The sequence below is a fragment of the Anas platyrhynchos genome, chromosome 5 (assembly GCF_047663525.1).
Source record: "Anas platyrhynchos isolate ZD024472 breed Pekin duck chromosome 5, IASCAAS_PekinDuck_T2T, whole genome shotgun sequence".
Classification (NCBI taxonomy): Eukaryota; Metazoa; Chordata; class Aves; order Anseriformes; family Anatidae; genus Anas; species Anas platyrhynchos.
The window spans coordinates 54,687,983-54,700,158 of NC_092591.1; the positions used below are offsets into that span (position 1 = coordinate 54,687,983).

Below are 12,176 nucleotides of genomic sequence, written 5' to 3' on the forward strand. Positions count from 1 at the left end.
CTCCATCTGTTCTAGAAAGATAAAGAAATAAGATCAAATAAACAGTGTTATGTAAACCAGCACTTAACAAAATTTCAGCTGAATAGACACAGTGTAATTGCGTTGCCAACAGCTAATAAACTGTCAAGTTCATGAACACACATTAATGGTCAAACAAAAAGGGTGTAGTTTTAGGCTCAGAAAGTTAACTCCTTATGAAGAATATTAAAGATCACTTACATTAAAGTGCTTAAAAAATTACGTGGCCACAAGCAATTAACAGAAAAAAACATTTTATTTTTTCTGTATTCTTAATAAAGGAGCTTGGAGATAGTGAAGTCAAAAAATGCCACTGCAGTTACTTGAACAGCAAATGTTGATGTGAAAGTTAGAACTTTTAAGCAGAATTACTGTATTTTCTACATAAAAAGAACAAAATATTTGAAAGAACAGATTAATCATATATTCATTGCCTCATATAATTGGTGCCTAGAGGAAATGAATACAGCATGAAGACCAGGGATCAGAAGGCAAAATTGTAAATGTTCATCAGACGTGTCTGTACCAGTTCAGTTGATGGTGTACATGGAAACAGGCAATGACAGGAGACCCAGAGGAACTTGCCAGATGAACAGCAGTTTTGTTTTCCTCATTTTTCCACAAACTAATCAGTTCTTAGTAAATAACAGTTACAATTTAGCACAACAGTTCCTTTAAAAAATGTGAAAATAGGAGTGGAAGTTTTTGTACTCCAAACACTGGCTGCGAGACTGTTGGCTTTTGAGGCAAAAGTGATATTTGCATGGTGTCTTTTAATCTGCAGATTCTACAGGTGTGCGTGCCCATGTGCTGTTCTTGCAATTCTTAGGAACTCACAGTGGAAAGAAACATTTCTCAAATATACAACTAGTAGAAAACTAAAGGTCTGAAGATTTCTCACTTCACCTAAATACAGATAGAAATGTCATTTTCTGGGAACTTGAAGGCTTTGAAGGCGATGGTTCATCAGGCTTGTTTTATGTAGGCAAAATACTACTTTAAATTCCTCTGGGCATTTTACTCCTTTTTGAGGAAGGACTGTTCCAAATTATATGAGAAATAATTAATTAATGCCTACCCAGTATTGCTGAGTTGGCTGCATTTGTCTGTAGAAGCATGAACTTAGTACCCAGTGTTTAAAATGACCTTATTAACTTGAGTTTTCCTATTTATTAACTGGATCTGCATGCCTTTTACTTGAATCCACTGAAATTAGAAACATATTGATGTTTAGAGAGGATGACAACAAAAATTTGTGTCTTAAAATAAAGAAATGTGGTGTTTGTTTGTTTGTAGTTGCACAAACATCAGGCATGAAAATTTGTGGTCACACAAATAAATTGGTGTTTATTCTATTCTTTATAGCAAGCCCAACCACTGCAGCCCAGATGAGCCTGTCAAATCCAACCATGCTGCGGACCCACAGCCTTTCCAATGCAGATGGTCCTTACGACCCCTATAGTGACACACGCTTCAGGAACAGCTCAATGTCCCTGGATGAGAAAAGCAGAACAATGAGCCGGTCTGGCTCGTTCCGTGATGGCTTTGAAGAAGGTCAGTAAAAGATGTGGTGCTGGAAATGATCAGAAGATGGCATTCTCACATAAAGCAAGTGTAAATGTTGCGTTTTTCTGTTCAGCATCACGGTCATTTTAGACCACAGTTCTTTATGTAGCATTCTCAGTGGTGTATAAAACTAATCCTAGTGATCTGTGTTCTGATGGTGTTCACTCAGTGATCCTTCTGGATATAGCTTATAAGTCTTGTACCTGTGCCATGTGAATTACACACACCCTTTGCTTCATTTTCACTGATACCATAATGGCTCAAGTTCATGCTTAGAATTAGCATATTAAAGTGTTTTCTTGAATAGGAATATTCTCCTGACCTGGGCCTCCATACTTGTGTTTATAGTGTATACATAATTGACATTAGTCAGACTGTTGTTTCTATCCCAGTTAATTTTGAGTTATCTGTACTCAAAATGTCTTTCCTTGTTATTTCTACTGAATGCCATGGGTTCATATCTGCACAGCTTTCACAGAAGGGACCCAAGTAGTTCTTCAAAACATTTAGACTCTTCTTTTTTCTTCCTCAGCCTCATTTCAAATAAGCATTCATACATACTTGATATAAGAAGCTCAAATAAATACAAGACGAAAAATTAATTTAGTTGTAAATTAATATTGTGTTGTTACTCGTCAAGCAACCTTATGGTTGTATGAGGAGCAGCCAACCTACCTGAGCTATGAATGCACATCAAAACCTCCATATGGTTTCATACCACAAAACATATGATGCTCTTTGAGAAGTCAAGCACGGGGCAGGCTCTGTGAGTGGTTCATAGGAAGGTGACAGGATTAGCTTTTCAAGTCTTAAATCTCCTATCCATCAAGGATTTGGAGTTTGGTTGAGTGTCAGTTGCTTTATTGAGGCAGCTCACAATGGTCTTCGCTGGCTTGCGTCGTCTACTGCTGAAGCTCTGTACTTTAAGTGCTGTGAATACAGTGCCCTGCTGTTGCCACCCCTTACAGGTAGGCATGCATGGGAACCCTGCTTTGGTCTTTGCAGGAGCCTTTAAGAGCCATCAGATGCCTTCCTGCAGATAGTGGTTATTCCGTCAGTTTCCTGCCATTGGAAAGGATAGAAAATGTGTAATGGATATGGCTTCAGAAAGAATCAGGGCTAATTCATTATTGAATTCAGACGAACTATAACTCCATTATATTTAATTGTGTTATAGGGGCCTGTGGTTGAGGATCTTCCTTAGGGCTCGAAAAAGAGAAGAAGAACCCTGAAAACATGTCTCTGCAGGCTTTGACCTTCGTGTCATTCTCTCAGAAAGCTAGATGATCAGAAATGGTCAAAGATCGCCTGATAGTCAATTGAATTCCATTCTGTGATGAGCAGTTCTTCTCTTACTAAAGAGCACCTTAATATAATTGTTGAATGTGGATCAGTAGTTGTAGATCAACTTATTCAAGTTTTATTGAAGACATTGTCAAAAAATTGTAACCTTGGTCTTCTATTATTTTAAGTGTGCCTACGATTGCAGCTATTTTGTAATTCGGAAGTTCTTGTCCAGGAAAGAGGCTGGCTTGAACAAATATTTAAGAAGTATTACATGTTTGAGGGAGGGACCACGTAAAAAAGGAAGAGGGAAGTGTTAGTGAAGCCAAATGTTCTGCTGGGTGCTTTTCATTCATTTTATGAAAATGCGTTAGTCCTACTGAAGGCCGGGACAGCCCTGTAGCTCCTGCTTATTTCTCAGGGAATGACAAGTTATGAGTTAGCAAGCAGTTTTGAATATGGCACATATGTTATCCTGTGCTTTCAGAACTGTGAATATAATTCACCTTCACAGAGTGTGCATGCCTGGAGATGAAAAAGTACTATAGAAATTAAATATGGTTAATGGGCAAATTTTTTTTATACCAATAATTAATTTTATACCAATCAGCCAGTGTCAATAAAGTATAAATCCAGGTCTTAAATAAATCTTACCAACCTACATCTTAATTATTGATTAGCATATGAAATTACAAGACGTTTGATTCTTATTAAGTTGAGCAGGCACAGAAGTTATTCTTAAAATACATATATTTTTAATTTTGTCTCTATAGTGTGAAATTCTGTCACATTCTCTCATAGAACAGTGCTTAAGTGGAAATGTTACGAGTCTTGCAGTAATTCTGCTTCTTGCAGGATTTCAGCACTGGGGAGATGCCAGCAGGAACAGCCTCTGAAATATTCAGAACTTCAGGGAAAAACAGCCTAAAACTTAACTGGTCTCTTGGCTCTCCCATTTCCCTGCTTCTGTAGTAGTAATTCCTCCCCAGGAGCTGTGTTGCTATTGGTTTGGCCCTGATGGTTCAGCCTCCTAGAGAGAAGAGGAATTGAATTCATTTTTGAGATATAAATGCTGATTCCTTTTTGTGCTGAAACATCTGTTGTTTTTTCTACTCCTTGGACAGTTGATCATGACTAGACTATTTCTTTGCTAACATGAAAAAATGATACGTGCTTGCATATGCATTTATAGTGCTTTGAAATAATAGTTCCAAAACAATTTGGGTTTGTAGTCTACATGCAGATGCACGTTAACTGCAGAAAACAGGATTCACATCAAGAGCATAGCTGCCTTCAGGCTCCTAATTAAATAGCCTTAAAGTAGCCATCTGCAGGTACTTCAACAAGAAATTGCACAAAAATATTAACTCCTTAGCTGTCCTTGAAACTAGAAATCTCAAATTATATTCATGTTCTAACGATGCAGTGGTGGTGTTTTACAAGGCCAGGAGTATAATTCCCAGAGTTTTAAGTTTTTTCATACTGTTCCTTCTTTTTTCCTTTGAAGTCCCCATGTGATCTTAAAAATTCCAGTAGGTGTGAACTTAAATGTTTGTTCCCCATTCCTTTGTATGGAGATCAGCTTCTTGTCTGAGCTGTTGTTACGGTCACTTCCTTAAATACGTCTCTATCTTTCATTTTTTACTTTATAGTAAAAAATGTGTAAAGGAATAGCATAGAAAGACATAGCAAAATAATAATAGGTTGTCTGTGTGAGGCCTTTGTTGGCCTTGTGCAACATTGTCTGTGCCTTGGGCATTTCATTTTTTTAAAAAAGCGGTGCAAAAGATAAAACGAAGGTAAAAACAAAAGTGATATGGAAATCTTAAATGCATAACATCTATAGTAGGAAGAGAGTTAGAACAAGTGAGAAATACTCATCTTGGAAAATGATGACTGAAGGAGGTGATATGATAATGTATAATTTAGTGCATTATGAAGACGACAGTTAACCATTACTCCAGTTATCCACCAAGGTCCAGAGACACTCAAGGAACTTATTGACTGATTCAGCAGCAGGCCAAAAGAACTAATATATTAATATTAATAACTAATATATTAATATATTATAAAAATATATTTATAAACCAAAGCAAAACTTCTTTGTTACAGACGAAAACGTGTTGGTGGATACAGAAGTAATTAAGCAAGTTAATGCTAGGTCACGGGAACTATGAAAAATAATGGTTTGAGTGCAGTTTCTGTCTCAGGAATTTCCATCTTTGCTGATTCCCAGAAGATACAAAGGTGTACCTGGGGAAAATCAGCAAGTATCTGCCTTGTTCTTATGTTTCTTTCCCCAAACATTCGCTGTGAGAATGTACTGCAGCCAGAGATGGAATATGTGATTAAACAGACCTTGGGCCTGATTCATTCTGGTTATTTTTATGTTCTTAATACAGCACAGTATTTAGCATCTCACTCTAAAGATCATTTTAATTGAAAACATTATTAACCAGAAAAAGCAAATGGGTGTGAGTTTTTTTTACTTTATTGTGGGTTTTTATAAATTGTCTTAAATTCCGCCAGAAGCCAACTTAGACTTTGTTTACTTCTCTTTCCAGCCTTGCCTTAGGATATAATGTGAATGGGAAAACAGAACCCATTTATTTTGAATGTAGGAGAATTTCAGTAGGTAATTAAAACACAATGGCAGCTTTTCTAAACTTTTTTTGGCTGGAGTATTTAGATGAAAGAAAAAGTGATTAACAGGATTTCGTCTGATTTGTGTGAAGTTATCTGGTGTTTGAAAGTTTCAGTAAAAGTATTTTGTTTCTAAAAATAAGAGAAGTTATTTGTGCATGTTTAAGGAACAGAAATAATAGCTTTAGGTAGTTGTTTCTTTTAATAGCATAACCAAAAAAAGATGGTGTTACACATGGATCCTAACACAGGGCGATGGTAACAACCTGAAGAATCAATACATATGGATATCTTTTACTGAATGCATATTTAAATGCAAATAGTGCTTGGACTTGGCTCTTTTTAAGAAAATGTTTTGAAACCATGTTTTCACTCAGGTGATTTTTCTATGAGAGACAGAAATCGCCTTGTTAAAGAAGTGTCATTGCCTTAAAGACAGACCCAAAAATCTGCAGGAATAGGGAGTATTCAGATCATTGACACCCATGATGCAGTTCCATCATAGAGGTGGAAGGAAGATACGGTTATTTTAGAGGACAATTCAGAGTCCTCAGATTAGACCGTGCTTTCTGGCCTGGGTGCTCCAAATCTTTTGGAGTGCATCTCAGTGAATAGTGGAACTGGGCATCACAGTTCTCTCTTGGTCTTTGACTGCATAAAGAAAACAACTCTCCTTTGATCTCATCGAAAACCAAAGGTGAAGTAGTTAGACTCAATTTTATAACCTCTCCTGCATTGCAGTTTTTTTGTTCCTTTTTTAATCCTGAGTCTTAAGATAAGTCTGTCCAGAGCAATGCTTATCTCTAAACAAATCTTCATTGAAACTTTTCTTTTTCATCTTGTTGACAACACCTCATTGTCTCCCCAAAATTTTGTAGTATTAAATTGTTAAAACAGCTTTACCAAATCAGAGTTTATGGATTGTGCTGTGTGGCCAAGTATTCTTCCTTCTGAACATTATTTGTGCAATAACATGAGTAAGTTTATGATGGATGATGAACTTTATGAAAGTATTGCCTTATCAGGCAGGTAGCTGACAATAGACAATCTATGACTCTTGCTTTATGTGGTTAGAGTATTTATGTTCAGTTTGTTAATTTTCTTTCCTCTAGTGCATGGTTCTTCTCTTTCTTTGGTGTCCAGTACATCATCTATTTATTCGACGGTGAGTATAACAAAATGAATTGTTTTACTTTATTAGTCAAAGTTATTGAATTGACTTGTTTTATAGTGCTAATTACTTTTGCCACTCAAAGAGGAGGAACAAAAGCACTGTTAATTTTCATTTTCATTTGTGTTCTGAGAGCTTTCTCTGAAAGAAATTTTTGTGTTCATAAAGATGCCTGCTCATATTTAGAAGTATTCTTGTTAAACAGAGATACTAAGGGCTTAAAAGCAGCAATTTTTTGTTTGAGTCAGTGTTTTACAACTCTGCTAAACAGGTTTCACTTAAGGACTTCCACAAGTCCGAGGAGATTTTGAACTGCATTACTTAAAACACCCCAATTTACTTTATCAAGTCGTTGTAGCGTTGTACTAAATATTTACTATTAAAGAAGTTTGAATAAGTTTTCAATAAGGTAGATTTCAATAACTGTAAGGAAGCATTTGCTCTCTATGCCAGTAATATTTTTCCAGAAGTATGTGTTCATTTAGGTTAACTGATCCTGAAGTAAAGCTTACTGAAGTTTGGAAATACAGAATTTTTTAAAATGCATGTTGCATTGGCTTATTTTCTTCTAATCTTCTCACAAAAGATCTTCCATTTAAAGCATGGAAGACTTCCTAAGACTACACCTGTGCTTTAATGGGGACGTGAGACTGCAACACGTACACCCTGTCTTGCATAACTTGTATCTAGTTAGTTGGGGCGTTAATTGCAGTGACCTGGGGGCACAAGCAGCTTCCAGTCTACACGTGCTGCTAATCAGCGTTGATGATTAAATCCCAGTGGCTAGTTTAATCCCAAACTAGCTAGTTTAAAACTGGATCATGCATTCCTGCCATGCTGTAATTTGAATTTTGGAGGTTTCTAAAAGCATGACCTTTTTAAGAAAACAAAGGGTGAATAACAAATACTTCTGAAATATGTGTGAATTGAACAGAATCTTTAATTTCAAATTTTTATGGAAGTATGATGCAACTTCACACTTATCACACATCCACAGCTAAAACAAGCATGTGTGACACAATTACATGGAAAGACTTGCCCTTGGAGCATGTATAATTGTTTATGAAGTTGTCAGGCCAGCATCGTGTTTTCACTTATCTGTTCCACTGTTAGCATGCTACATGTGTAACATGGCCTTAAGACCTTGATGATATATTGAAAATACTGCCTGCCATTGTTAACCTTGCCTCGGTCAAGGTCTGTATGAAGCCAAAACAGATAACACAGTGGAAGGATGGAAAGCAGACCTTTCCTCTGGGCTGTTGTTTGTAGCCATGAGCCACAAGGAGAATAGTCAGCAGCTACTGCCTTAAGTTTCTGGTTTATGTGCTTGCTGTCCAAGCATAAGTGGCTCTTAATAATGTGGTTTGATGGGTATAATTTTCATGGTGGCTTGTACTGGACATGTTTACATAAGGATAGCGGAGTGTCCAACTTTATTCCGTTTGCTGGTAACTTTTGTTAGAAGCAAGCCACAGTAGCCATAATTTTATCATGCAGACCGCGAGGGATGCTCAGTACATCCCCTTTGCATAGTCAGATAACTAGTTATGAGTCCTCAGTTTTTCATCACCACAGTGCCTAGACAGCACAGGTTGTCATGATGGTTACGTTGTAATATCCTCATATATTTTTTCTGGTTTTATTTTATAGCCTGAAGAGAAATGCCAGTCAGAGGTAAGAGCACACTGTGTTTGACAGGCATAAATGTTCTGTCAAGACACTCTGCATTTTCTGTCTTGCTGTTTTATTCCTCCATATTATGGTGCAGTAAAGTAATCTCTTAAAATATATAGATCCGCAAGCTACGAAGAGAGTTGGATGCATCCCAAGAAAAAGTTTCAGCTCTGACAACTCAGTTGACTGCCAATGTGAGTACAACTCTGAGAACAAACTCTAACAGGGAATGCATTTAATGCACCAATTACCACCACAGGTTTTCTAAGTGACAAAAAGATTTCATCTGTGTAACATTCAGTTCACATTACCTATGTGTTATAAAAAAAATAACTACACGCATGTGGAACCTTTCCAAAAATAACATCCTCTGTCCTACTAAATTATCTTATGCCTTCCTTTAAATACTGAATTATAATATTCATTGTGCTTAAAACATCTGATAAAAAACATTGTCAAGATCTGAAGATGTTTGTATCAGAATCATTGAAGACCAGCTCTTTATTTATTTCTTTATGTTATAAATAGTGTCTTATTCTGATATTTGGGTGGGGTGAGGTACAAATGGTGATTCTAATTGGTAGGAATCAAAATTGGTACAAACTTGGATTGAAAACATTAAAGTTTCCTACTGCGTAAAGAAGTGGGCTAATGGTGGAATCATAAGTAACAGAGGCAGGAGGGGCTCTGAGAATCTATTTACAGTTTCTGAAGAGTGAACATACCCTGTTTTTTTTCAAGTGTGGGTGATACTGCTTGTTTCCACTGCGGAATTTGATGTTTAAGTAATGTAAGACACTTGGGGAAAAAAAAGATCTTGGAAGGCAGGGTGTTGAGGCAAGACTATGTGACTGAGGAAGTTTATCTGTATGTTCTGTTCTGTAGTCACAGATAGGAGAAGTAAAAGACGGTAACTTGCTAGGAAAATAAGCATTTTAGAATAAATAAGCTACAGATGAACAGTGGTCAGATCGGGTCACACTGACATCTTCACTTGTGGGAATAGATCAACGTAAGAGCACATGTTACTGAAGAGAACATTCTCGTCCAGCAGTTCTTTGAATAAGTACAATTCTAAACTTGACACAGTAAAGGACAGCTTTGATCTGATCAGTAACACCTATCATAAGAAAGATTCAAGGGGATATCTACTGTAGTGTTTACTGCAGGCATCAATGTGCTGCAACCAGCTTGCAAAATAGAAATGGAAAACCGAAAATACAGTTAGTATGGAAGTCAAATAGAAGTGCTTTGACTGCACATAACCTTTCAGTCTCTGACCCAAGAAGAAAAGAAATGAAATGAAATGAAAAAGTCTTCCAAAAGCTGTTCTTATGTTTGCTTCCTGAATACATGTACAAAAGGGACTGGATACATGAGCTGTTTTTCATCCAGAAACATTTTTTACATGCAAGAAAGTAAGACCAGATTCATTTGCATACAATTTTTTATCACGTTATTAAATAACCCAGCTTCCATCCTTCATACAGAGAACTCGTCAGCTATGCAACTCATCTAGCTCTGGCTTAATTTTGCTGTATTCTTCTTTATACAGTGTTCAGATTCAGCAAGCTGTTATTCAGCACAGGAGTTAGTAGCCTCTCTGCAAGAGCAGCGAGTAGCACGTGCTCAGGGAAAGAGCAGAGGGAACAGTGTCTGTGCAGTGACTTTTCTTCTGTGTGCCTATCCCGATTCCCATTAATTTGCCCTAGGATTTGTGCATTTTGTTAGTTTTGCAAAAAGTTATCATCGTTTATTATTTTGAAAATATCCCATTTTAGCTTCACTCACTTCGCAATTTTTTTTCCATTTATGATACTTAAACTTCATGGATCTCAGCATACCCTTTATTTGTCCATAAATCAGCTGCAGCTTGCTGCAGAGATGTTGCTGTAACTATCCTGCTCATATCTTTTGTTCTCTAGCCACCTCTCTTTACAGAACTTACATATTTTCCATATAAAAAGCCAGGTCTCATCCCAATGAATTTTAGACAAATAAATGCTGATTGTAAAGACCATGCCTTACAGACATTTACTTCACACAAGATTTCTTAAAAAAAATGAAATAATAATAATAACTAAAAAAAGGTGGGGAGGGCGTTAAATTTAGGCAGTTTGAATTGACCTTTCTAATTTATCAGATATTTTCTGAGTTCTGCTCTATACACTCTGTAGCCTTTGATGTTATTCTCAGGCTGCTTGGGACAAGAACTTGTGAAAAAGTTTCCCTCAAACTAGTATGCGAAAGTAACTGTTTTCTGTAGCTCACTGAAAATTTCCACAGCAATAATTTCAAGGAGCTTGATTTGGTTTCAGAAGGGTATTTTTTTCATAGGTTAGGGTCAAAACATGGGTTTGTATCCCACTATTAATCCATGTGGTGCTTTTTTTTTCCTGCAAAGTATTGCTGAGTATTACTGAAGATCAGTTTGGCTTTTCCCTGTTCACTGCTCCCCCGCCTCCAAAGAACCTTTCAGTCTGTTTTTTCAATAAACCTTTACATTTTCAAAGTAAGGTTTTAACTTACTTTTTGCTATTTTCTCATGGTCTGAGCTCTGCTTATTTTCATAGGGTCTGAGGGGAACAAGAGATGCACGTCCCTGTGTTATTGTAGTGTTTGTGTTTGTTTTCAATGTGAATGTGAGCACGATTATTTAGGATAAGTCAGCTGTGTGCTGATGAGAAGCCTGGAATGGCTCTGTGGAAGGTGGTGCCATTCCCTATATTAATTAGGTGAGAGGATGTCCTTTGCAGATTGGAAAGGTTCCATGCAATTTTATGCATCAAAGCTGGGGGTAACACATGCCAGAAAACCGACCTTCAGGAGATCGCGTACTGATGTGCCAAGTCATGGTGCTGCTCCTACTGCTATATCCTCGACATGTTTGGTAGCAGCTGCTGCCAAGCATGGCAGCATGGTTTATAGCCTACAACTGCACGACTTTGTGGTGTGCTGCTAGTATGAGTTCTACACAAATGGCCTGTCATTTTCTAAAATCTTGACATTGGTCTGTTACATTCAGCATTTCTAATTTTCCACAACGAAGTTGTTCCTGGTAATTTGTTTCAAGTCCTTTAACCTTTCCAAATCACTGTTACTTTCTCTGGATCATTGACAAAACAAACAACGAATTATGGTAGTGCTGCATTTAAATACCTGCATAAATATTCTTGTTTGAGGAGAGAACAGAATAACTTCTGTCTCGTTTAATTTTCAGGCACACCTTGTGGCAGCATTCGAGCAGAGTCTGGGAAACATGACGATCAGACTGCAGAGCCTAACCATGACAGCTGAACAAAAGGTAAGTTGGAGAAGTATTTGTGGAAGGTGCACTTATAAAGATGTGTATCCCAGATGGGCAGATCTGAGACGGCTTTTAAGGATTAAGTCACCGTTGTGCTTTATCTGACAGATTCATAGGGCGGTTTAACTTTTCATTCACAACAGGTAAATGCATATGTGGTTTAGACTAATTAACTGTTGAAGACCTTTTCTTAACATGAGGGGAAGGGCACTGTCAGTACAGAAGCCTTCAGTTCTGCTTGCAGCGTTGTTGCTCTTCCTCCTTCAGTGGTGTGGAAGTAAATCACATACGCTGTACGCCTTAATTTACTCAATTGTGGTGAAGGGATAAATTATAGTAAATTTTTTGACTAAAAAACTTGTTTTTCCTACTGGGATGTTGTGACAACTGATCCAGTTATTCCTATAACTTCTTCCTTTGGATACAAGTCTTCAGGATTGCATATTTTTGTAATTAATTTCTTCCCAATGCATCCACACCTGCATGTCCAAATGAAACACTAAGAAAAAT

General features: G+C 37.1%; 1 protein-coding gene across 10 annotated transcripts in view; it reads left to right on the forward strand.

The window, feature by feature from the left end:
* NAV2 (neuron navigator 2) overlaps positions 1-12,176 on the forward strand; it is a 424,692-nt gene that overhangs the window by 387,470 nt on the left and 25,046 nt on the right. For all 10 annotated transcript variants that reach the window (XM_072039124.1, XM_072039125.1, XM_027458933.3 and 7 more), the window contains 5 exons: positions 1,384-1,572; positions 6,624-6,676; positions 8,336-8,359; positions 8,479-8,553; positions 11,580-11,663. In XM_072039124.1, the coding sequence (XP_071895225.1) occupies positions 1,384-1,572; positions 6,624-6,676; positions 8,336-8,359; positions 8,479-8,553; positions 11,580-11,663 (425 nt within the window). The remainder of the gene's footprint in view (positions 1-1,383; positions 1,573-6,623; positions 6,677-8,335; positions 8,360-8,478; positions 8,554-11,579; positions 11,664-12,176) is intronic.